Raw genomic sequence first — 25909 nt, forward strand, 5'->3', positions numbered from 1 at the left:
CCTGGGATCTTGACCTGAGCCAAGGCAGATGCTTAACGACTAAGCCACCCAGGTGCCCTGTAACGAATTAGTGATTGATGAAGACACAGTGTAAGACCATGCAGGTATCCTGCTCCCCCCACTCCATTTCTCCCTAGGTTTAGCACCCATTGATGATTCTTGCCATATCCAGTCTTTACTGTGATGCTTGCTAATTGCATAGCAGGAACATTTAAAGTTATACTTGAGCTTTATATAGCCGTAGCTTTTTAAAAACAGATTGGAAATATTTTTTTTTACACATTTTGAAATACTTCTTTCCAAATTAAATTGCAAGATGCAGGGGCGCCTGGGTGGCTTCGTTGGTTAAGCAGCTGCCTTCGGCTTGGGTCATGATCCCAGGGTCCTGCGATCGAGCCCCGCATCGGGGTCCCTGCTCGGTGGAGAGCCTGCTTCTCTCTCTCCCTCTGCCTGCCACTCCCTACTTGTGCTCTCTCTGTTAAATAAATAAAAATCTTTAAAAACCTACTTTAAAAAAAAAATTGCAAGATGCAAAAACATAAACCTGTGCCTTATCCTGACCTTTTTCAATCCAAATAATAAGGAAGGGAAAGAAAAATTTAGTATTTTACATTTTTTCATGCTATGATGTCTGGACTTACTTAATGTTTAGAAAAATGCAACTCATTAGTAAATGAAAATACATATATTTCTTTTTCTTTTTCTTTTTTTTTAAAGATTTTATTTATTTGACAGAGAGGGACACAGCAAGAGAGGGAACACAAGCAAGCATATATTTCTTTCAAATATGTATGCTTACTGGCTTTACTGAGGGGAAAAACAAATCCAGAATATAGGTGTGATTTTTAAAAAATGCACCTAATAGAAAGAAAATTATATTTTCTTCTGACTCATAAATGAAAGCCTAAAACTAAACAGTTTATATTCTATCGACCACAACCCTGGTAGAATGGTTGCCAAACTTTGTAGAGATGTTTATGACTTTGGTTCTTTTCCTCCAATGTCCCGATTAAATATAAAATTTCATTGCTTTAAATGGGGTCTGTTTATGGGGCTACACAATGTGGTCTACTTTATTTAGCTTGTCCTGTAGAAAGAACCCTGAGTAGCTGTTTTATTTGTTTGTTTTTAGAGAGAGTGCAAGGTGGGGGAGGGGCAGAGAGAGAGGGAGAGAGAATCTTAAGCAGGTTCCACGCCCAGTGCGGAGGCCAATGTGGGGCTCGATCTCACGACCCTAAGATCATGACCTGAGATGAAATCAGGAGTCAAATGCTTAACCGACTGAGCCACCCAGGCATCCCGTTTGTTTTTTAATATGTATTTGTTACCATGGTTATGAACACCTACACATTTACAGGTGAGGGGCACAGAACAAAGTTGGGTGAAGTGCAAGAGTGGTAACAGAGATGAAGAGAAGTAGACCAAGAGTTCTTTCCCTACTGGTATTAACTTAGTTAAAATATTAAATTTTAGTGTTTTCGAATGCATGGGGAGGCTTTGGGACAAGTTTTTGCCTTACGTACAAGGTGTCCTGGACCTGTGCATAAGGAAAATTTTTTTTTTTTTTAAGATTTTATTTATTTATTTGAGATAGTGCACCTGCGTGCACAGGCAGGAGTTGGGGGGAGGGGCAGGGGGAGAGGGAGGAGCAGACTCCCTGCTCAGCAGGGAGCCCGATATGGGCTCCATCCCAAGACTCTGAGATCATGACCTGAGCTGAAGGCAGACACTCAACCGACTGAGCCACCCAGGTGTCCCTGCTTTGGAAATTCTTATTAAAATTGTAATAGCATACAGATAAGGGAATATAACCACCTTAGCACTACAAATCGGATAAAAACTGACTGTGTACTAGAAATAATAATCTTTTTTTTTCTTTCTTTCTTAAAAGAGCTGGTGGGGCAGGTCTGAAGAGTCTTTGCCAGCTGACACTTAGGTCTCTTCTGACAGCCTTTCGTGACACCACCTATGACCTATGTCAGTGGGGAACTGTGGATGTGGAGGAGCAGTGACAGGCATCCCCACCCACCCCCAATGGCTCCTTTTGTCCTTCCCTTCTAGCCACAAATATTTAAGGAATCCTGTGTTAGCCCCTTTGTGTGGAGCTGGAGGTACACATTGGTATGGTAGCAGACAGGTTCTCTCCCTTGGTGGCTGCCAGTCCCGTCTTTAACCTGGTGGTCGGAGGGATGTGTGATTCAATTTCATGTTGATATCCCCCAGGGGACGCTCAGGGTGCTGTGAAAAGGGGGGGTGGGTGTGTCTGCAGAACAGCACGTGCAAAGGCCACATGGGGCATATTTGAAGAAAACAGCGAAGTCACCCGAATAAGAGTCAGGGTGGGAGGCACTTGGGTGGCCACACCTTGCAGGGTCCTGTGAAAATCTGTGTCTTTATTGTAAGTTATTTTATTCTGACTAAAAACTAAATTCCTGGTTCCCAAGGTGAAACTCTAAGGGCTGGTTCTGTGCTAAGTATTTTATGTGTATTAATTTATTTCTGTCTCACAACAGTGCTGTGAGTTAAGTTTTTCTAAGCAGAAACCCAGAAATCGTAAAGGAAAAATCTGATAAATTTAACCATGCCAAGATGAATTTCTGTGAAAAAGAATACCACAAACAGTGAAAAGTGCAAAAAGCTAAGATGAATATTTGCCACACGTATAATAAAGGATCATTTTCTGGGTATATCAAGAGCTCCTATAAGTCAGTAAGAAGAAAAAAAAATGCAGGAGAAAATGAACAATGACAAACCGACAACTCACAGAAAAGGAAGAAAAAGGGGCTTTGAAAACATAAAAAAGTATTTAGTGTCACACAGAAATGCAAACTAGAATGGTCCTTTTTTCCGTGAATCAGATTGACAAAGATGAAAAAATTTGGTAATATATGCAGTATTGGCAAAAGTGAGAGAAAACAGGGGCTTTCACATTCAATTTATGGGAGTTGAAACTGGTACCTTCTTTTGAGTGCAGCTGGGGAGATTTGTCAAAGTGAAAGGCAAACTCTTGCCAAAGCAATTTTCTGAAAATCTAATTTATGGATGTACTTGAAAAAGTGTATAATGATGATTGTAAACGATGTCTTCTGCTCTATTTTTTTTTTTTTTTGGATTTGCAAATACAGTTTATTTTGCAGAAATTCAACATTATAAACAGCAGGCACCTCCCACCCCACCCCACCCGCCTGCCCCCACCCCCCTCCCTGTCCCGCTGAGTGCAGACCGTGCTATGCAGAGTGAGCAGTGATGCAGCCCTACTGCTTTGGAGGGAGATTCAGGAGTGATGGAACCTGCCTGCATCATGTCCTGTCCGTCCCCCCCCCCCCCCGCCCTGGCCCGCTGCACAGGCCACCAGAGTCTGTCTGGGCCCAGCCCACATTGGACCAGTTAAATGGATCCAGCCCAGTTCTCTAATTCCTTCATATCATCCTCTTCCTCTTCCTTCTTCTTGGTGGGTTTTGATGGTAAGGTTATAGAGGGAACATTTGGTAGAGGGACTGTTTTGGGTCCCCTGATTTCCAGCAAATTCTTGTCCGGTTCCTCCTGTTCTAGTTCTTCTAATTCTAACATGAGCTCATCCTCATCAAACTCTTCTCCAAATCCTATAGGTTGTGAAATAGCTGTTGAAATCTCCTCTGCTAGTTCTTGCTGGTCAGCAATGTCCTGCATTAACTCATCAACTTTATCGATGTCCATGTTGTCGTGGGCAGCCTTCATGGCCTTAGCAGTAGAGCCTGCGTTTTTGTTTTTGTTTTTTTTTTAAAGATTTTTATTTATTTATTTAACAGAGATAGAGAGCATAAGTAGACAGAGCGGCAGACAGAGGGAGAGTGAGAAGCAGGCTCTCCACTGAGCAGGGAGCCCGATGCGGGGCTCGATCCCAGGACTCTGGGATCATGACCTGAGCCGAAAGCAGCCACTTAACCAACTGAGCCACCCAGGCGCCCCAGAGCCCGCGTTCTTGAGCACCTCAGTGTTGGTATTGGCGTTCTCCAGGGCCTCCCGCTGAAACTCGATGGTGGATAGTGTGCCATCGATCTATGCCAGCTGCTTTTCTTTCTTTCTTTTTTTTTTTTTAAAGATTTATTTATTTATCTGAGAGAGCTAGAAGGAGAGAGAGAGAGAGTACATGAGAGGGGAGAGGGTTAGAGGGAGAAGCAGGCTCCTCGCTGAGCAGGGAGCCCGATGCGGGACTTGATCCAGGGACTCCAGGATCATGACCTGAGCTGAAGGTAGTCGCTTAACCAACTGAGCCACCCAGGCGCCCCACGCCAGCTGCTTTTCATACCTCTTCCTTTGCTTCAGGGCCTGGAGGGCTGCGGGCTTGTTTCTGTGCTGGGCTTCTTGGCGTGGCGGTCAGCTCCTGCCCGATCTTCATCTCCAGGAATTCCTGCTTCTTGCTTAGCATCTCCTCCGTGTCCGGCAGCCGCTGGAGGGCATCCTGAGGGGTCAGGCCGCCCTTGCTGGCCTTACCCACTCCTGCTCCGAATAGTTTGCCGAACACTGACGTGGTTTCTGCTCACCAAATTGGCCTGCGCCATCTGCTCCCCTTGTCTTTTTTTTTTTTTCAAAGATTTATTTATTTTAGAGAGAGAGCATGCACTGGGGGAGAGGCAGAGGGAGAGAGAGAATCTCAAGCAGATTCCCCACTGAGCGCAGAGCCCAATGTGGGGCTCAATCTTACAACCCTGAGATCGTGACCTGAGCTGAAACCAAGAGTTGGATGCTTAACCGACTGAGCCGACTGCACTCCTCTGCTGCATTATCTGTGATAACAAAACCTAGGCATAATATAAATGTCCTGGAATGGGGATTAAGTTCCTGGGGGTATATTCATACGATGGAATATTGTGTAGCCATTAAGAAGAATGTACTGCTATAGAAGGATCTTCAAGTTGTAGGAAGTGAAAAAAATTGGGGTGTAGATCAGGAAGATTCCGTGTGTGTGTGTGTGTGTCTATAGAGGTAATAGTGTGTTTGCACACGTGCATTTGTTACTATGGCCATTTTCTAGGTGAGTTAACAGCGAAGTGAAATCACTAGCCCATGAGCACACAGAGCTGGGATGTGAACAAGGGCAGTCTAGCTTCAGCCCATGTGATTTTTCTCAAGGCCAATCAGAATGATGTTTAGATTCCCCCTAAAACACTAGTGAGATGGTATAGGAAAAATTAATAAAATGAATTTCAGTTAATGTAAACAGCAGGAATGTTGATAGACTATGTCTGCACTCTTGCCTTTTCTGATTATTTGTCAGAACAACCTTACGTTTAGTATTATGATTGTCAATAATAATATCTAACGTTTAGTGCTTAGTGTGGACCAACACTTGGACAACTAACTTAACATTTCAAATTAACACACACCAAATCTATCCCTTGATGTTCCTCTCCTCACCCTTTCCATATTTCCAACCTTCTAGTTGACTAGACTCCAAACCTAGGAGTGTTCTTACTCTGTTCTTTCCCATTCCATGTATAATCCTTTATGAAATCCTGTTGGCTACTCTCAAGATATTCCTAGTTGGACTATTTATCACTCCTCCCACCGCTGGCACCTTGGTCCTTGGTACCATCATTTCTTGTCTGGATTATTTATCACGGTGGCTTTCTTAACTGACTTGCGTGTTATCCCTGCTCAGTAGTTTGAAAGGTGATTTAAAAATATAAGTCCGATCATGTCGCTCCTCTGCCTAAACCTTCCAGTCCTTTCCCATTTCGCAAAAAATAAAGATTGAGGTTTTTACAGTGTCTCTGAGGCCCTACATCTTCTGGCTTTTCATTACCTCACTGGCCTCCTCTACCTGTCTGTCCCTTGCCCTGCCCCAACCACACTGGCCTCTTGCATAATGTCATATATGGTCCACCCCTTGCCTGGTATGCTCCTCTCCTGCATATGGGCATGTTGCTGCCTTGCTTCTTCCAGGTCTTGTCAGATGTTACCTTATCACTGAAGCCCTCCCCATATATCCTGTATAAGTAGCATCCCTCTCACTGCTTTATTCCTCTTTTTTGAACGTTTTTTTTTTTTAAGATTTTATTTATTTATTTGAGAGACAGTGTGAGAGAGAGAGCATGAGCAGGGGAGAGGGCAGAGGGAGAGAGAGGAGAAGCAGACTCCCCACCAAGCAGGGAACCTGATGTGGGGCTTGATCCCAGGACCCTGAGATCATGACCTGAGCTGAAACCAAGAGTCAAGAGTCGGGTGCTCAACCGACTGAGCCACCAAGGTGCCCCACAGCTTTATTCCTTTTGTAGCAGTTATCAACATCTGATGTTTTATTTATTTACTTTTATTTCCTTGTTTATTTATTTATTTATATATTTTTAAAAGATTTTTTTTTTTTTAAGATTTTATTTATTTGCGAGAGAGAGAATGAGAGACAGAGAGCATGAGAGGGAGGAGGGTCAGAGAGAGAAGCAGACTCCCCGCTGAGCAGGGAACCCGATGCGGGACTTGATCCCGGGACTCCAGGATCATGACCTGAGCCGAAGGCAGTCGCTTAACCAACTGAGCCACCCAGGCGCCCTATATTTTAAAAAAGATTTTATTTATTTGAGAGAGAGAGAGAGCGTGCAAGCAAGAGAGGCAGAGAAAGAGCGCGAGTGCATGCACACAAGCGGGCAGAGGGAGAGGGAGAGGGAATAGCAGCCTCCCCGCCAAGCAAGGAGCCAGATGGGGGCCTTGATCCCAGGACCCCGAGATCATGACCCGAGCCGAAGGCAGACGCTTAACTGACTGAGCCACCCACGTGCCCCTCCTTGTTGTTGTTGTTTTTTTAATCTCCTTCATTGCAAAGGAACCCTCAGGGATGTTATTCTGTTAGCTGGCGTGTCATCCTTAGTGCCTGTGATAAATACTCAGTGTTTGTGGAATGAGTGAATTTAGTAAGCCCTCTTTTTTATTATTCCATTTTATTCTTTATTATTTTCATTATTTAATTTTTTGCCTACCCCCTATTTTTTTTTTAAACAGCTTTAATGAGATATAATTCACATACCATACATATTTAAAGGACACAGCTCAGTGGTTTTTAGTATATTTACGTAGTGCACTATAATCTTAGGACATTTTCATCACCTCAGAAAGAAACCCTGTAGCTATTAGCTATCCGCTTTCTCAAAGCAAGCACTAATCTACTTCTATCTCTGTGGTTTTGGTTACTCTGGACATTTCACATTAATGGAATCATACAACATGTGGCCTCTTGTGTTTGATTTCTTTCCTTTAGCATAATATTTTTGAGGTTCATCCGAATCGTAGCATTTTTAAAATTAATTAATTTGAGAGAGAGGGAGAGAGAACATGAGTGGGGGGAGGGGCAGAAGAGGAGGGAGAGGGAGCGAGAGAATTTCTTAAGCAAACACTGTGCTGAGCATGGAGCCCAACATGGGGCTCGATCCCACAACCCCAAGATCATGACCCAATCCAAAACCAAGAGTCCATCGTTCAACCGACCGAGCCATCCAGGAACCCCCAGTACTTTGTTACTTTTAAGGGCTGACTGACAGTATACTGTATGGACTCTCAGTTTATTCTTAAAAGGAACATAAGAATTATGGCAAAAAAAACCCGGTCAGTCATTGCCTTTTTGAGGATGATGAATCTGAGGTGGGAATAACTTTCTCAGGTTGCTGAGCTAGTAAGTGGTAGAGCTCAGATGTGCACCTGGGTCTGTGTGATCGGAGGAGCCCTAGCCACAAGGCTGCAGAGCTTTCCATGTCCTTAATGCATGATTTATGACAGCTTTTCACCCTTGTGTTCTCTCTTCTTCACTGTTGTAGCACGCTTTAATTGGGCTAATAGTTGTTGAGAAGTATCTTGGAAGTTCATTTGATTATCAGGACCAGGACTCTACGTTTAATAATTGATGTATGTTCCCTGGAGTATTGAATTAGCCTCTAAAGGTCCCGGATAATTTGACTTCAGAAATTACTCTTTTTACCACAGATCTTGGTGACTTTTGGAATCCATGAAGGAAATCTTGTTGGGAGCTAGAGAGGAATCCTCTGAAGTGGATGGCATTCATGGTGGACTTCGTTATTTGTGTGTTTTTTAAAACTTTTAATTTTGAAATAATTTCAGATTTACACAGATGTAAGAATAATACAGACAACTTCTGTTTAGTTTTAACCCAGATTTAGCAGCTAACGTACATTTGCCTTCCCTCGTATTTATACATACTGTATATATAACTTCATCCTGAACCATTTGAGTTAAGTTCCAGACATGATATCTTGTTACTCTAAAATACTTCAGTGTGTATTTCCTAAAAACAGAGACACAGACGTAATTATAGTACACATATCAAAATCAGGAAATTTAGATTATAATGGTATTATCATCAAATTCCTACCTCCCCCCTGGTCAATGATATGGTCCAGAAAGAACCATGCAATGTATTACTTGTGTCCTGTTTCTGGCCTGTGTCCTGTTTCTGGCCTGTAACCTGGAAAGTTCTTGGGATGTCTCCTCCCCCTTCACAGTTTTGACATTTTTGAAGAGTATGTGCTAACAGTTACTTTGTAGAATGTCATGCACTTGGGGTTTGTCCCATGTTCCTCATAATTAGATTAGGTAATGCATTTTTGGCAGGAGTATCACAGAAATGGCACGTGTTCTCAGTGTGTGATGTCAGGAGGCACATGATGCCATAACTGATGTTGTTAACTTTTTTTTTTTTTAAAGATTTTATTTATTTATTCATTAGAGACAGAGGGAGAAGCAGGCTCCCAAGGAGCAGGGATTCCGATGCGGGACTCGATCCCAGGACCCTGAGATCATGACCTGAGCTGAAGGCAGATGCTTAACCATCTGAGCCACCCAGGCGCCCTCTTTTTTTTTTTTTTTAAAGATTTTATTTATTTATTTATTTGAGAGAGAGAAACAGCATGAGAGGAGAGAGGGTCAGAGGGAGAAGCAGGCTCCCCGTTGAGCTTGGAGCCTGATGTGGGACTCGATCCCAGGGCTCCGGGACCATGACCTGAGCTGAAGGCAGTCGCTTAACCAACTGAGCCACCCAGGCGCCGATGTTGTTAACTTTTATCAGTTGGTTAAGATAGTATCTGTCAAGTTCTCCACTGTGAGGTTCATGAGGATTTTTTGTTAATTAACGAGTAATTAGTAAGTATTTTGTGGGGAGGTACTTTGAGTGGCTGTAAATACCCTGTCCTTCCTGAAATGGTCACCCACCAGTTTTAGTGTCCTCTGATGATTCTTTTTTTTTTTTTTTTAAAGATTTTATTTATTTGACAGAGACACAGCGAGAGAGGGAACACAAGCAGGGGGAGTGGGAGAGAGAGAAGCAGGCTCCCTGCGGAGCAGGGACCCCGATGCGGGGCTCGATCCTAGGACCCTGGGACCACGACCTGAGCCGAAGGCAGACAACGACTGAGCCACCCAGGCACCCCTCCTCTGATGATTCTTGCCTGAACTATTAATGTGATGGTCACCAAATGGTGATTTTTCTAATTCTGTTCTTCCTCCTATAGTGATTATATATCATTCTTTGTGATTCTACTGCAAAGAGCTTTCCCTTTGTCTCCATGTATTTTTTTTTTAAGATTTTATTTGTTAATTTGATAGAGAGAGTGAGAGCATGAACAGGGGGAGCGGCAGAGGGGGAGGGAGAGGCAGGCTCCCTGCTGAGCAGGGTACCGTGGCATATAGTAAGGTATTCCAAACTCATCTTACTTTTAGTGCACCAGACCTGGAATCAGCTTTTTCTTCAAGGAACCCAGTTCCTTTTGTTGGAGAATGGTATTTAGAAACCATGATAACGGTGCTGGTTATGCTGATGGCTACTGGGGTGTTATTGCTTCCAGGCCCTTTTAGAAGAGAGAGCTAGGAAGATGCGTATGTATATGCATGCACAAATGCACACGGACATACCCAGAACCATACATCTGTATTTCTATAGCCATCTCTGTATGTATGTTAAAAATTAGAGTTTACATTACCTCCAATTCTAATCTGGTTTATTCTGGTTTTCTTCAGATCTGGTTGTATCCCCTCTCCAATAGTGAGAAACCTGGCTCTCATCATCCTTACTATGTTTACATATTCACTAGTTTCTTTCTTTCCTTGTTTAATTCTACTCCATGTGTTCAATCTCCTGACCATATGGACTATCTTCCTGGGCTTTGGGCTCAGCCTCATACCCATTCCCCCGGCCCCACCGACTATGCTGGCAGTATCGAAGGCTCCTATCAAGAGGAAGTCAAGCAGAGGGTAGTGACCAAGGAGAAGAGGGGGAAGAGGAAGGGAAGGTCCTATTTTGTATTTTTATTAGCTGCTCTACTCATAGGCATTTTAGCTGTGATGGTGTGGAAAGTAGTACTGATGGAGAATTTTGGTTTTCATCGCTCTCTCCATTTTTCTCTCACTCAAGATGGTTTCACCCAAACATCACTGGCGTGGAGGCAGAAAACCTGCTGTTGACAAGAGGAGTTGATGGCAGTTTTTTGGCGAGGCCCAGTAAAAGCAACCCTGGAGACTTCACCCTTTCCGTCAGGTAAGTTGGAAGGAAAAGAGAACCCTGCAAGGGTTTTTCAGGTGGGAAATATTGACCCCCCCCCCCCCCCCCCCCAGGATAGCTTGCTACCCTCATTGAGAGTTTGAAGGCCTGGCCCATGGGTCAGATGTGACTCAAGCCTGCTTGCGGGGCTCAGGCGTGGCCTCCTGAGAGTGGGCATGTGGGAATGCGGCAGAAGGGGCGTCATGATGGGCATTTCTTCTCCCCTGAGAGACCCCTGAGGGTGAGGTGGACAGAGTGTTGCAGGTCCTTAAGCCACGCACTGCCTGATCCTGGTTCCACTCATCCTGAACCTGGTTGCCTGCATTTTTCCTTTTGATTTCTTAATGGGAGGAATGCTTTTTAAGAGTCTGTTCAGATCACTTTTTCAAGAAATTAACATCACTGAGGAAGTTGTGGTCCCGTTTGTCCCCCTGCCCAGTCCCATTCCCCTCCCTCTTTCCCCAGAGGAAACCACTCTCCAGAGGTTGGCATATATCCTTCCTGAATGTGTTTTTATACTTGTACTGTCTGGGTACTATTGTGAACAATATAAAGTTGGTTTGTGTGTTTTTAGAATTCACATGCATGGTCTTATATCTATTATTCTGCAACTTCCTTTTTAAAGTTTTTGAATTCTCTGCTGGTACATATAGATCTAATTATTCCTTTTAATGGCCAACATAATTTATTTACTTCCTTATTTAAAAACAGTAATAATAAAAGCAAATTCATAAAGCAGTAAAGTTATAGCTCCTGGAATAATCTAGAGTAAAGGGAATAAGTACATAAGAGAAGGTCAGTTTCTAGAAAAATTCTGTCACACTTGCTCAAAGAGACATGTAACAGGATGTTGGTCATACTGTTCAAAAAAATTTAAAACAAACTAAAAGCAACTCTGTGTCCCACAATAGAGGGTTGGATAAATTGTGGTAGGTTTATTTAGGATCCCTTTGGGACTTGGGAAATCTCTTTTTGGCTTAGATTAGTTTTTTGAGGAGCCCCTGTCCTTAGCTTTTAGTTGTGGTTTTTTGGTTTTGTTTTGTTTTTAGATTTTATTTATTTATTTGAGAGAGAGAGAGTGCATGCATGAGAGAGCGTGAGCAGGGGGAGGGGTAGTGGGAGAGGGAGAAGCAGACTCCCCACTGAGCAGGGAGCCCGACGCGGGGCTCGATCCCAGGACCCTGGGAACATGACCTGAGCCGAAGGCAGATGCTTAACGACTGAGCCACCCAGGCGCCCCCTCAACTTTTTATTTTGAAAAATTTCTGACCTGTAGAAAAGTTGAAAGATGAATATAGTGAACACCCACGTTCTCTTCACCTGCCAGTTTTGTCATGTTTGCCCTTTCTGAGTATGTTTGTGTATATACTTTTTTTCCCCCTGAACTTTTTAAAAATAAGTTGCAGATAATCAGGATATTTATTTTTACCTTTATTTTATTTAAACATTTTTTTTAGAGATTTTATTTTTACGTAATCTCTACACCCAACGTGGAGCTCAAACTCATAACCCCGAGATCCAGAGTCGTATGCTCTACTGACTAAGCCAGCCAGGCGCCCCTATTTTTACCTTTAAATACTTCAGTGTGTATGTCGGATAAACGAGGGCATTCTCCTGTGTAACTACAATACCATTATTATAGGTAAATTTTAACCTTGCTTTAATAATATTGTCGAATATATAATATATCATCTGTATTCAGGTTTCCCTTATTATTTTAGAAATGGCTTTTGAAGCAGTTGAGTCTCCCCCTGCACCCCTGCCCCTTCCCCCAGACTAGATTCAGGAGGATCTCATCAAAGATCATTCATTGCATTTAATTTTTATGTTTCTAGTCTCTCTCTCTCCTGACCTTTTCTTTTTATCCCTGTCTTTTGGGCAGTCAGGCGAGTCATTTCTTAGGTTGTCCTCCAATCTCAATTCGCTGATTGTTTCCTCATTTTTACATTCAGCTGAAACATTTTTGGCAAGCACACTCCAGAGGTGATGCTGGATCCACCCCGTTATTTCACTGGAGGAAGCGCAGAGTGTCTATTTGCCCCATCTTTCGGTGGTATTCAGTTTAATCGCTTGATTCAGGTGTTTGCCAGATTTTTTCATTACAAAGGCACCTTTTTCTTTTTGTAATTAATAAATGGTCTGATGGGTGATAGTTTGTATCTTCTTCCCCAGTATTTTCTCATTTCATGTTTTTAGCATATGTTGATGAAGTTTGTCTGAATAAATCATTATATTGACACCTGAAAAATTATTTTTCTAATTCTGTTCTTTTTTTTTTTTAAAGATTTTATTTATTTATTTGAAAGAGAGAGCACAAGCAGGGGAGGGGGTCAGGTCAGGTGGGGAGAGACAGAGGGAGAAGCAGACTCCCTGCTGAGCAGGGAGCCAATGTGGGGCTGGATCCTAGGACCCCGAGATTACAAGATCATGACCTGAGCTGAAGACAGATACTTAACCAACTGAGCCACCCTGGTGCCCCAGCCTTATTATTATTTTTGATGTTCAAGTTGCCCCACATTTGGCCTGTGTGGTTCCTGTATCCTTTTGACATTTCTTCAGTGATCTTTGATTACATCCTTGCCTTCTGGTTCTGTGAGATGTTTCAGGCCATTTTTATATATATATATATATTTTTTTTTTTTTTTTCCCCAAGCCTGGAATCATTCTTTTCTCTCAAGAGCCTTGATTCTTTCAGTGGGGAATGGTGTTCAGAAACCAAGATTTAGAAGCTAGGTGTGTTTATTGCTTCTCAGCCCTCACAGTAGACAGAGCTGGGAAATAAATATTTATATATTTCAAACCAAGTGTTCTTCTTTTTTTTTTAAAGATTATTTATTTATTTATTTATTTATTTATTTATTGAGAAGCAGGCTTCCCGCTGGGCAGAGAGCCTGATGCGGGGCTTGATCCCAGGACACTGGGATCATGACCTGAGCTGAAGGCAGATGCTTAACGACTGAGCCACCCAGGCGCCCCTCGAACCATGTGTTCTTACTGATAGTTCAAGTTCAGTGCAACTTTCTTACCTTTTCCCTTTCCGTATTTGTATTTACCTTCTCCTCTGTGGAGAACCCTGCTTCCAGCAGCAGCAATATATGACCTCACTTGGCCAGTTCTATAATACAAAAATAGTTCCAGAATTACTATACCATTGTCATTTCTAACTACGAACCTGTTAAGTGAAGTTCATGATTTTTTCAGAGTCTTTTTTGTTCTTAGAATATATCCCACTAAAGGCAAACAGTCAGTACTGCTCAAAAGGTACTGTAATTAGTTTTCTGTGTAGTTGTGAGCTAATTACAAAGAGAGATTCATTTCTTTCTGTTTGTTTCAGTGTTTTTCAGGTATTCATCTTTTTATGATCTTTGTTGATTTAATTGTATTTTTTGAATATGTGAAACATTTACAAGATTTAAAAATCAAACGGTATAAAAAGGTATTTTCTGAGAAATCCCATTCTTATATCCATGCCTTGCACCATTTCCATCCATCACTGTAGGTAATCATTTCCCTTAATTTCTAGTTTATCCTTTGGTTTCTTTTTACACTTATGAAGTAGAATACTATCTATCTTTCTTTATAGTTTACTTTTTTCACTTAACAGAAATCTTCTAATGATCTTTCTCATCTTCGTAGTCAACTGAATAGCATATAAATTTATACAATTTCCCTACAGATGGGAATTTAGTTTTTTCTAGTATTTTTTTTTTTTAAGATTTTTTTTTAAATTTATTTATTTGAGACAGAGAGAATGAGAGAGACAGAGAGCACATGAGAGGGGGGAGGTTCAGAGGGAGAAGCAGGCTCCCTGCCGAGCAGGGAGCCCGATGCGGGACTCGATCCAGGGACTCCAGGATCATGACCTGAGCCGAAGGCAGTCGCTTAACCAACTGAGCCACCCAGGCGCCCAAGTTTTTTCTAGTATTTAACAGTGATAGATAAGGCTACAGTAAATGTGATCACATTTTGCATATGTGCTGTGCTTTTGAAAAGCTGTCTTCAGGGTGAATTCCTGGGAGTGAGGTGATTGGGGCAGAGAGGAAATGCACAGATAGCATTGTTTTTTCAAATTCTTCTCCATAGTGATTGTGCCGTTTTGCACTCCCACCAGTCATATACGAGGGGCCCGTTTTTCCACAGCTTCACCATTTGAGTGTGGTCAATCTTTTTCTTTTTATCAGCTTGATAAAAAGTATCTCTGAATTTTAATTTTTATTTCTATCAAGATTGAAGTGGAACATCCTTTAATGTGTTTAAAGGCCATTTGTATATCTTTTTTGTGAACTTAGAACCACTGCTTTTGACAACTGTCCAACACTGCCAAGTTTCACTTTTTTTGTTTCTTCATACGTGATACAGCAGCTGTTAGAAATGTGCCCGGGCCTCTGTGTGTGCGTGTATGCGTGTGCATATGATGTGTTTATTGTTCTGGTTCTGGGCAGACAATCTAACCTTTTTATTATGTGCCCATGCTTAAAATTCAATCATTATGTTACCTTATATTTAGCTCGTCAAGGAACATCCCCCCTCCCTCTTTTCCCCCATCTCCTCCTGCTCTCCCTTTTTAATTTTGAGGGAAAAAAATACAGAAAAATACATAAAATTATGTACAATCACCCGTGTTGTATTTACTGCCAGTGATTTTTTTCCTTCAAAATAGAATATAAAATAAAACAAAATTTCCCTTTACTCAACACTCTTGATCCTGTTCTTCCTTTTGTCCCATTGACAGCTACTCTCATGAGTTTGTCGTACTTCTAATTCATTAAGTAATACAATAAGTAACATTACAGGGAAAAATATCTTTACAATAATAAAATATAACACATATGTGTATGTATGTCTGTATCTTGAATAATACGTAGTATTACTTGTGTGTGTGCTTAAATTTTCATAAATGGTACATGGTGAGCATATCATTCTACATTGTGCTTCTTTCATGCACTGTTATGTTTTTGAGATCCATCTGTGTGGCTGTATATTAATGTAGTTCATACCTGAAATATCTTTCTTTGTGTTATGGCATTAAGTAAAGGCTAGAAATGGGAAACTCAGGTGTTAAAGTAGAGTCAGATGTAGTTGACTGGGGGTGAGGGTGACCTGAAGGACCCTTTTTACCCACTGGAAAATGTCACCAAAAATCAGAAGCAGGTATTGTCAGAAACATTATGGGACAGTTTTTCTTATTTTCTTTAGTTCCCATATTCTTTTTTTCTTGGTAGAAATGTGTTTATATTTTCCAGAGGCTTCATCAGTAATGCTACAGGGTCAGACTAAAAGCTCATATAGGTTAATGGTTATCATTTTGGAAGTGCCTGGCCACTTGTGGGGGTCTTACCCCCCCAAGGTTATAATGAGTATCCTTGTGATATATTCATTTGTTCAGAAAACTGAATGGAAATCACAGGCTGCCTGGGCTAACTAAAATACCAAGTTTTAGAAACTTTTGATGAATGTTATGTTAGTGGGATAGCATTTTAGCCATCTTATGCTGGAAACTGTCAGTTGTCTGTGTTTTTAAAATGATTATTTAAGGTACGATTATATACAGTATCTTATGTGTACAGTGACATGAATTTTGGCAAATGTTTTTATTTTTGTAACCAACACTGCAGTCAAAATATTTTCATCACCCTAGAAGATTCTTTTGTGCCCCTTTCTAATCTCCCTCCTTCTAAGTAGCTACCACTATTCTCATTTCTAACCCTATAGACTAGTTTTGCTTATTCTACAACTTCGTTGACAAATGAAGTCATACAGTATATATTCATTTGTGTCTGTCTTCTTTTTCTCTCTCTCTCTTTTTTTGAAGATTTTATTTTTAAGTAATCTCTCCGCCCAGTGTGGGCCTCGAACTCACAACCCAAAACCAAGAGTCACACACTCTCCCGACTGAGCCAGCCAAGCACCCCTGGCCTCTTTCTCTTTAACATAATGTTTTTGCGGTTCATCCATGTAGTTGTATGTTATCAGTGTTTTGTTTTTGTTTTTTTTTTTAATTGCTGTGTAGTGTTCTAGGGTATGAGTATGTAACTATTTATTTATCCATTTTGGTAATAAATGTTTGAGTTTCCAGTATTTTTCTATTCCAAATAAAACTGCAATGAATATTATACAAGTCCTAGGTTAGCTATACAGTTTCATTGGGGGGGACAAAATACTTATGGGTGGATTTACTGGATTAGAAGATAGAGTGATGTTTAACTTTAGTATATGTGTCTCTATTAATTACTGATGAGAAGAATTATTGTCACTTAATATATGCAATTTGATAGGTCAAACTTCCAAAGTAGAAGTTGTAGAAGGGAAAGGAGCCAAGAAACAAAGACCTTCGTGTTGAAATGGTTGACTGTGTGGTTTTCACTCACTGCGTTTGTTACAGGAGAAGTGTAAACTGGCTTCTTGGGTGTATTTCAAGGTTTAGGTGAAATTTGATATTGAATATGACATCCATTTTTACTAGTATAGCTCTTCATTAGTTTTTGTTTTCCCCCTAATGGACTCTTTTAGAAGAAATGGCGCTGTCACCCACATCAAGATTCAGAACACTGGTGATTACTATGACTTGTACGGAGGGGAGAAGTTTGCCACTTTGGCTGAGTTGGTCCAGTATTACATGGAACATCATGGGCAATTAAAAGAGAAGAATGGAGATGTTATTGAGCTTAAATATCCTCTGAACTGTGCAGATCCTACCTCTGAAAGGTTAGTGACTGTGGGGCATCTCTCTCATGCTATACAAATGAATTTGTGGGGCTTTGGCTTTACCTGTTTCCCAAGCTGTAATCTTTGTAACTAAAGTTCAGTTTTACTGAAACCAGAATCATAGGATCAGATGATTTGCAGAGTGCCCCTTTCTTGTAAAAGCTTCGATCAGTGTTCCTTACACTTAATTTCGCAGGGTCTCAGGCAATTCCTGTTTATACTTGGTACATGCAGTAATCTTAAGATTATTGAACTTGAGCTGATAATCTCTGAGAGTTAGGAGAGGAAAACAAGTACTAATGGAGGCGCCCAGTCAGCAGCAGGTCCCGGAGTAGCTTCCCACCAGCTATTCAGCGAGGCCACCAACAGATGTCAGTTTAAGCTCAGAAGCCGAAAAGCAGAGTGCGGAGGGTCAGATTTTTCACCAGTTCTGTTATGTTGTATCCACAAATGTGGAGAATGACCTTGCTTAGAGGGAATTAAATTATTTCAGAGATCTTCTTCCCCTTGTGTTGGAACCAAGCTGATGAAATCCGGGACTTGACTTATTTTTATTGATTTTATTGGTTTTCTACATTCCCATCCTCCTTTCTAACTCAGTACAAATTCCGGGTCTCTTGATTAGGTTTGTATATTTTATATCTTCAGATAGGTTTCTTCAACTTGCACCTTTATGTCAGCGCTGTTACAGGCAGATCATTTGTTTCTCCAGTTACCACTGTAGCTTCAAGCAAAAGGCTGTTAGCCAACTCAGTTTATTTCTGAATTTTACTCTGTTCAGGTGAGGGTGGATGAAAAATAACTCAAAGGATATTCCTCTAGCAATGAGCCATTAGCGCTCTCTGCCACGACAGTGCTTGCTTTCTTACCAAGATCCTGAGGGGAAAAGCCACATTAGTAATATAACTGTGTTAAGATTTTTTTTTTTTTAAAGATTTTATTTATTTATTTGAGAGAGAGAATGAGATAGAGACAGAGAGAGCATGAGATGGGGGAGCGTCAGAGGGAGAAGCAGACTTCCCGCTGAGCAGGGAGCCCGATGCGGGACTCGATCCCGGGACTCCAGGATCATGACCTGAGCCGAAGGCAGTCACTTAACCAACTGAGCCACTCAGGCGCCCTGTGTTAAGATTTTTTTAAAGGTTTATTTATGTATATAATTCCCCCCCCGCCCCTCGCATGGGGCTAGAACTCATGACCCCGAGATCAAGAGTCACAGGCTCTTCCGACCAAGCCAGCCAGGTGCCCCATTACAGTGTTTTTTATAGTATCTTAGAGTAATGTTGTTTCAGAGTCTTTCCTCTTATGACCTGCATCAGGACTCTGGAGTGCTGGGTAAAAATGCAGATTGCTTGGCTCCTTTCAAACTTAGTGTATCGCTATCTCTGGTTGGGAGGTATGGGAATTCACATTTTTAGCAAAATCCCTCACCCTTTCTCTAGATGTTATATGCTTTAGAGCTTGAAATGATAACCCAGTATACAGTCCAAAGATGTTGACAGCAAACTTGGAGGCTTTTGAAGTATTGGTGGGAAATATTAAGAAATTTGGAATGCTTAAATTAATTTATAGTTTCCTTTTTTATGTAGTATTCATATACCAAAGCAAGGGCAAACATTCAAATGATTTTTTTTGTCTCTACCATGACTTTCTATTTTAATTTCTTTTTTTTTTTTTTAAGATTTTTTTTTATTTACCTGAGGGAGAGAGCATGAGTGGGGATGGGAGGGGTGGGGGAGTGGGGAGGGGCAGAGGAAGACTCCCCACTGAGCAGGGAGCCCAGCGTGGGGCTTGATCCCAGAACACCCAGATCATGACCCGAGCTGAAGGCAGGTGCTTAACCCACTGAGCCACCTGGGCACCACTATTTTAATTTCTTTAAATGGCTGTGATTAAATAGTTGGTCGTTTTGGTGTAGGGCATGGAGAAAAGACAAAGTGCATTTTTTTTTTTTTAAAGATTTTATTTATTTGAGAGAGAGAATGAGAAAGAGAGCACATGAGAGGGGGGAGGGTTTGAGGGAGAAGCAGACTCCCTGCCGAGCAGGGAGCCCGATGCGGGACTCGATCCTGGGACTCCAGGATCATGACCCGAGCCGAAGGCAGTCGCTTAACCAACTGAGCCACCCAGGCGCCTGACAAAGTGCATTTTTAAAAGATGGGAGATTCAAAAGAAAATAGAAAAGATTGAGGGCATTTGTTTACAAATGACTGTGGGCTCATTTAAAAAGTTTAATGCTTATTAACATCCTTCTCATTTTTTCTGCCTGCTTGGGATGCAGATTATCTCATGTGGGATTGGCCAGTCCCTTGGAGGAATGGGTCTGTTTTTTAATAGTGTTTGGGAGAGCTGGCTATGTATGGTAGTTTTGTGAAAGAATACTGTGAACCCGTGGCAGAACTCAATTGATTTTCATTTAAACAAATTTAGGTGGTTTCATGGACACCTCTCTGGGAAAGAAGCAGAGAAATTACTAACTGAGAAAGGAAAACACGGTAGCTTTCTGGTACGAGAGAGCCAGAGCCACCCCGGAGATTTTGTTCTGTCTGTCCGAACTGGTGACGACAAAGGGGAGAGCAATGATGGCAAGTCTAAAGTGACCCACGTCATGATCCGCTGTCAGGTAAAGTCCCACTTGAACTACCGGTCCGGCAAAATGTCGTCTTTGGGTGATTCTTCTGCTCAGGAAGACAGACATCACTTCCAAAGTCAGATTTTCTTTGCTCAGTCACAGGCTTATATGTTTTTAGAGTATTATTTATTACATTGGTTTCATCATTTCAGAACTTTATTAAATTATTTCTTTCCAGTCTATTGCTGGCAGATTAAGTCATGCCTCAGCACATCACCTTTTGCCCTGGAGCACCTGATCTGTTTTTGCTAGAGTCGGCCTCAGTCTCCCTGTTTCTGAAGTGATGGCCTCAGCTCCTCCTTAGGATTGTCACAGTCTGGCCTGTGCCTGCATTTTCCTTCATATTAGAGTTCCTGTGTCAAGGCTAGGAGAATTGAACTCACTCTTTCTTACTGTCTTTCTTCCCTCCTTCCTTCCTTTCTTTCTTGGATTTTATTTTTAAGGATCTTTACGCATAACACGGGGCTCAAACTTACAACCCCGAGGTAAAGAGTCACGTGCTCCACCAACTGAACCAGCCAGGCGCCCCTGAACTCACAATTTCTTGTTTTTAATGTGGCGACTGGACTAAGGAGATTGGTTCTTGGTCAACTATGTCAAACTTTCCTAAAAAGAAACTGTCTATTCACGTATTTCTTCAGTTTTTAAATTAAATATATATTAAAAGACCCCAGCTTTATTGAGGTATGATTCACAGACCATACAATTCACCTTTTTAAAGTGGACAGGTTTTTGGTATATGCACATATTATGCAACTACCGACACTAATTCCAGAACATTTTCAGCACCCCAAAAAGAAACCTTGTGTCCGTTACCAGTCGCTCCCCATTATTTCCTCTCCCTCCACCTCTTGGCATCCACCAATCTACTTTTTGTTTTTATGGATTTGCCAGTTTTGGATATTTCATATAGATAGAATCATATAATCTGTGGCTTTTGCATCTGGTTTCTTTTACTTTGCATAATGTCTTCAAGGTTTATCCGTATTATGGTGTGTGTCAACAAACTATTGTCAAATACTCCATTGTATGGCTGGAGTACATTTTGTTTCTCCATTAAAAAATTTATGGGCATTTTGGCTATTATGAATAATGCTGCTATGAACATTTGTGTACAGATTTTTGTGATACTCTCTATCTGGTGAGACAACATCCTCATATTTTCTTTTAACTTATAAAGTACAGTTTCCTTTAGTTCTTTGAACATATTTATACTAGCCGATTTCAAGTCTTTATCTGGGCTTTCTCAAGGACAGTTTCTATTGAGTGCTTTTTCCCCCCTTTGTTTGGTCCATACTTTCCCATCTCTGTGCATGTTTCCTAATTTTTTTGTTGGAAACTAGACATTTTAAATAATATGATGTGGTGATTCTGGAAATCAGATGTCATCTTTTCCAGGGTTGTTGCTACTTTTTATTGTTGCTGTAGTTATTACATTACTCTATGTTTGGTGACTTTCCTTTATTCTTTGCCATGTGTAGCCACAAGTCTTTGCTTGGTTAGCTTAGTGGTCAGTTAATGATTGGACAGAGGTTTCCTTAAATGCCATGAACCATTAAGTCTCCCAACCTTTGCCAAGGGGGCTGTGTGTGTGTGTGTGTGTGTGTGTGTGTGTGTTGGGGCACGGTTTCAGTGCCCTGGCGGATTACAACTTTGCCTTAGCCTTCACTTTCTGTTTGTGCAGAACCTCAAGGTCAGCTAGAGGTGAAGATTAGGTTTTTCTTGGATCCTCCCCTGACTTTACACAGCCCTGCACATTCACAAAGCCTTCTAGCTTCTCAAGACTATGTTAGAGTTTTTTTTTTTAACTTTTAATTTAAATACCAGTTAGTTAACATATAGTGTAATATTAGTTTCAGGTGTACAATATTGTGATTCAACTTGTCCGTACAAAAACCAGTGCTCATCACAACAAGTGCACTCCTTAATCCATGTCACCTATTTTCCCCATCCTCCCACCTGCCTCCTCTCTGATAACCATTAGTTTGCTCTCTATAATTAAGAGTCTGTTTCTTGGTTTGTCTCTCTATGTTAGAGGTTTTCCAAGCCCTCTGTGGACATTGCCTACATTTTCCTTTTTTTCATTTTGGTCAGTCTCTTATTTGCCTTAACTGGTATTGCCGCCACGGGCTGCTATGATATTAAACAGTTGCTGCTGATTGTTTTGGGCAGATCCCCTGAAGACAGGGCTGAGTGAGCTCTAAGTCAGGTCAAATAAACATAAGCTCTGAAAACAGGACTTTTCCAGGGAGCTGCTAAATAGGTCAAATACAGGTATATCTCAGAGATATTATGAGTTCAATTCCAGACCACTGCAGTAGAATGAATACTGCAATAAAGCAAGTCAAATTAATTTTTTCGTTTCCCAGTGCATATAAAAGTTATGTTTATGCTGTACTACACTGTAGTTTATTAAGAGTGCAAGCATTATGTCTGAAAAACAATAGACAATATACTTTTTTTTTTTTTGGACAACATACCTTAAAAAATACTTTATTGCTAAAAAGTACGAACCATCATCTGAGCTTTCAGTGAGTCATAATACTGATCACAGTATTATATTATTATACAAATATAATAATAATAATTAAAAAATTTGAAATACTGAAAGAATTACTAAAATGTCACAGAGACACAAAGTGAACAAATACTGTTGGGAAATGGCTGCCAATAGACTTGCTTGATGCAGGGTTGCCACAAACCTTTAATTTGTTAAAAATATTTATCTGCAAATATTCAATATTTGCAAAGCCCAGATAAAGACTTGAAATATATTCAATAAAGCAAAGTGCAGTAAAACAAGGTTTGCCCACAGGGATTATTCTCTGGGGATAGGTGACTCGAGAGCTCCGAAATTCATTCTGTTCCCTCTAGGTGTGCTAGGTTGCTGGCTTTCACAGTTACCGTGGTTATGAGGCTGTTGGTTTTCAAGGCTACAGAAGAGCTAGAGAGAGATACTTGGGAATATATGGCAAGTTAAAATGCCACAGTTTGCTCCTTACCAAGATTCAGTCATTTTTCTTGAATGAATGTTCCTTGGACTGTTGCAAGTTCTTGGTTAATTTCCAGAGTTCTGAAAAATTTGATGACAATTTTTACTAGTGGTTTGTTTTTTTTTTTAAGAATTTTTTTTTGTTTATTTGTCAGAGAAAGAGAGTGCGCGCTCACAAGCAGGGGGAGCAGCAGAGGGAGAGGGAGGGGGAGAAGCAGACTCCCCGCTGAGCAGGAGCCTCACATGGGACTCCATCCCAGGACTCTGGGATCATGACTTGAGCCAAAGGCAGACACTTAACCAAGTGATCCACCCAGGCATCCCTAAAGCTTGTTTTTTTTCCTCCCAGTTTAAGTGGGAAGTTTTTTTTCCCAATTAAGTTTTTTTTTCCCCCAAATTAACTGACTGAGCCACCCAGGCGTGGCGTCCCTACTAGTGTTTTTGTTGCTTTTATGAAAGAATGGATTTTCAGAGGTGTCCTGACTTTGTCATTCTGAAAGTGCTTCTTTCCCACCCTTCCATCACTGTTTTATTTTATTTTTTTTTAAAGATTTTATTTATTTATTTGACAGAGAGAGACATAGCGAGAGAGGGAACACAAGCAGGGGGAGTGGGAGAGGGAGAAGCAGGCTCCCCGCCGAGCAGGGAGCCTTTTGTGGGACTCGATCCCAGGACCCTGGGATCATGACATGACCTGAGCCAAAGGCAGATGCTTAACCGACTGAGCCACCCAGGCGCCCCTCTGTTTTATTTTTAAATAAAAGATTGTACCCAAATATCTTCATATATAATTTCTAGGGTATTGTATTTTCTTAATAATAATAACATCCTTTCCTGTTGTTTCCCTGAAATAGCCTATTTTGATCTTTTTGTCAGAAGAAATTTCCTGGCCTCTGTTTATAATTTCCCTTTTAAATTTTCATTAGAAGAGGAAAGTAGAGACATGTATGTTGGCCTTCAGTGCTGCCTACCCAGCCTTGGAGTTTGTTGTATTTCAGAGGGAAATTGTTATTTACCTTCTCTTCAGCAGCCTGCTCTGTAGTTCCTTAGCCTGTATGTGTAAGTAAATAGTAAAGAATACTGTTTTTCATTTCTTTAACTAATTAGTTAACTTACAAAGGGGACAATTTTTTGTTGCCTAGTTGCTGAGAGATACTTACTTAGAGCTTCTCACACCTCACAGTCAGCTCTTTCACATTGGGCCAGCCTTTCAGGTTCATCATCCTCGCTTCCTCTCCTTTCTGCTCCTACAGCTCTTTGATCTGAGGGGGAGAGTTAGTCTCTGTACTTCAGTTGGGAAAAACTGTAATTTAACATAAAGGTGATAAGCAGGATTTTGTTTTGTTTTGTTTTGTTTTGTCTTAAAGGAACTGAAATATGATGTTGGTGGAGGAGAACGGTTTGACTCTTTGACAGATCTTGTGGAGCATTACAAGAAGAATCCCATGGTGGAAACATTGGGCACAGTACTACAACTCAAGCAGGTGAGCATATTGGAAAGCTAAAGCTCCATCTCCTTATAAAGTTTTAAAAAATCCTAATATAGAATATTCCAAATATAGAGTAGTAGAATAGTCTCAAGAACCTCCAAACACCCATTACCCAGCTGCAGTTGTGATCAGCTTACCAAGTCTTATTTCATTGTTACTGTGCTCACTGCCCTTCTCCTGTGGTATTTGGAAACAAATGCCAGATATTACATCATTTCCATGATTATCTCCATGTGTATGTCTAAAAGGCCTCATAGAGTTTTTAAAGCAAGCTTTTACCAAGTTTGCAATCTAGATCTACCTTTGGTTATCTTTGGGCTATTACACTCAACTCACTTTGGAGTTACTGCTATTTCGAAGTTTACCTAGTGGCAGATTATATCATCTCTCTAAATAATGTTGTGGTCTATTTATAAAGAAAAATAGGTTTGAATTTATATTACCAGAGTAAAGTGTGTGTGGAGATTGAAGAAAGATATATTTCCTCACAAAATAGAAAAGAAAGTGAAACTGTATTTGAAAACTTTTATTGTGAATTACCATGTCCTTTGAATTTCCTGTCCTTGCCTTACGAATTATCAACATGGAACTCTTTTTTTTGCATTAACACTTTTTTTTGGTAATACTTTCTTCATTTCACACCAACTGCTGAATTTGATTAGCCCCTCAACACAACACGTATCAATGCTGCTGAAATAGAAAGCCGGGTTCGAGAACTAAGCAAATTAGCTGAGACCACAGATAAAGTCAAACAAGGCTTTTGGGAAGAATTTGAGGTAAGTTATTAAAAAAAAATTTTTTTACACGAGTTATTAAATCCTATTTTTAATGAGAGAGAAGTTGGCCCTGTATTTGGAATTGGATCTGAAAGACTCAAATCTGTGTTCTTTCTTAATTCAGCCATTGATTGACATGGAACAAGTTGCTGAGGGGGCTTCTTTGAAATAGAAGGGCATTGTGTTCTGGGAGAAGGGAGTTGGCAGTTAATATTAAATGGATGAGCCAATAGCTCCATTTGCCTCTTTTGGTTTGGACTGCTGGCAAAAACCCAGAAAAACAAAAGGATCTAATTCCTTTGGAAGATTTCCAGCATTGGCTGGCTTCTTTAGAAAGAATCTATAGCCTTATTGCAGTGAATAAGTAAAAGTGAAATACCTCACAGCGGTTTTAATTTGGGAGTTGACATTTATAACTTTGGGAAGTTAAGTGAATGATTTCTTTCCTGAAACCAACTTGGGTAGGAGAATGTCTCCAGAGGGAATGTGCTGTGTTCCTGTTTCACTCTGGTATGTCACTTACCAATTCGTATTGTAACGTCGTTCTTTCTCTTCTCATCCATTGGACTGAAAACTTCCTCAAAAACAAGAATTGTATCATACTTACCTTCATAGTTACCCCTAGCATGTGGCACGGTGCCCAGTACACAGTAGAAACTCCATAAATATTTGTTGAATGGGTATTTACATTTAGCTAATGTTTGTGTCATTTTATTATTACTATTCTGTTTATGGGAACAATAGATTATTACATACTTTCTATAGGACTTTAGAATTCATAAATATTTGTGGGACGAA

General features: G+C 40.8%; 2 protein-coding genes across 5 annotated transcripts in view; one reads left to right on the forward strand and one right to left on the reverse strand.

The window, feature by feature from the left end:
* Positions 1-25909, forward strand: part of PTPN11 (protein tyrosine phosphatase non-receptor type 11) — an 81863-nt gene that overhangs the window by 11856 nt on the left and 44098 nt on the right. For 2 of the 4 annotated variants that reach the window (XM_064578408.1, XM_045887607.3), the window contains exons 2-7: positions 7951-8046; positions 10391-10513; positions 17027-17221; positions 19652-19844; positions 24213-24329; positions 24998-25111. In XM_064578408.1, the coding sequence (XP_064434478.1) occupies positions 7973-8046; positions 10391-10513; positions 17027-17221; positions 19652-19844; positions 24213-24329; positions 24998-25111 (816 nt within the window). In that variant the 5' untranslated portion in view covers positions 7951-7972. Of the gene's footprint in view, positions 1-7950; positions 8047-9289; positions 9459-10390; positions 10514-17026; positions 17222-19651; positions 19845-24212; positions 24330-24997; positions 25112-25909 lie in introns of those variants that run through there. The other 2 variants (XM_064578410.1, XM_064578409.1) reach the window with 2 other exon arrangements.
* Positions 3367-3729, reverse strand: LOC123853208 (charged multivesicular body protein 4b-like). The gene has a single exon (XM_045887927.3). It carries the CDS (start codon positions 3715-3717, stop codon positions 3388-3390), a length of 330 nt encoding a protein of 109 aa, XP_045743883.2. The 5' UTR covers positions 3718-3729; the 3' UTR covers positions 3367-3387.

The sequence above is a fragment of the Mirounga angustirostris genome, unplaced genomic scaffold (genome assembly GCF_029215605.1).
Source record: "Mirounga angustirostris isolate CCGP_5_RB_7025 unplaced genomic scaffold, mMirAng1.0.hap1 SCAF_14, whole genome shotgun sequence".
NCBI lineage: Eukaryota > Metazoa > Chordata > Mammalia > Carnivora > Phocidae > Mirounga > Mirounga angustirostris.

Bases quoted from the DNA above. Each gene is read 5' to 3' on its own strand.
- LOC123853208 (XM_045887927.3), bottom strand. From the start codon at position 3,717: ATGAAGGCTGCCCACGACAACATGGACATCGATAAAGTTGATGAGTTA.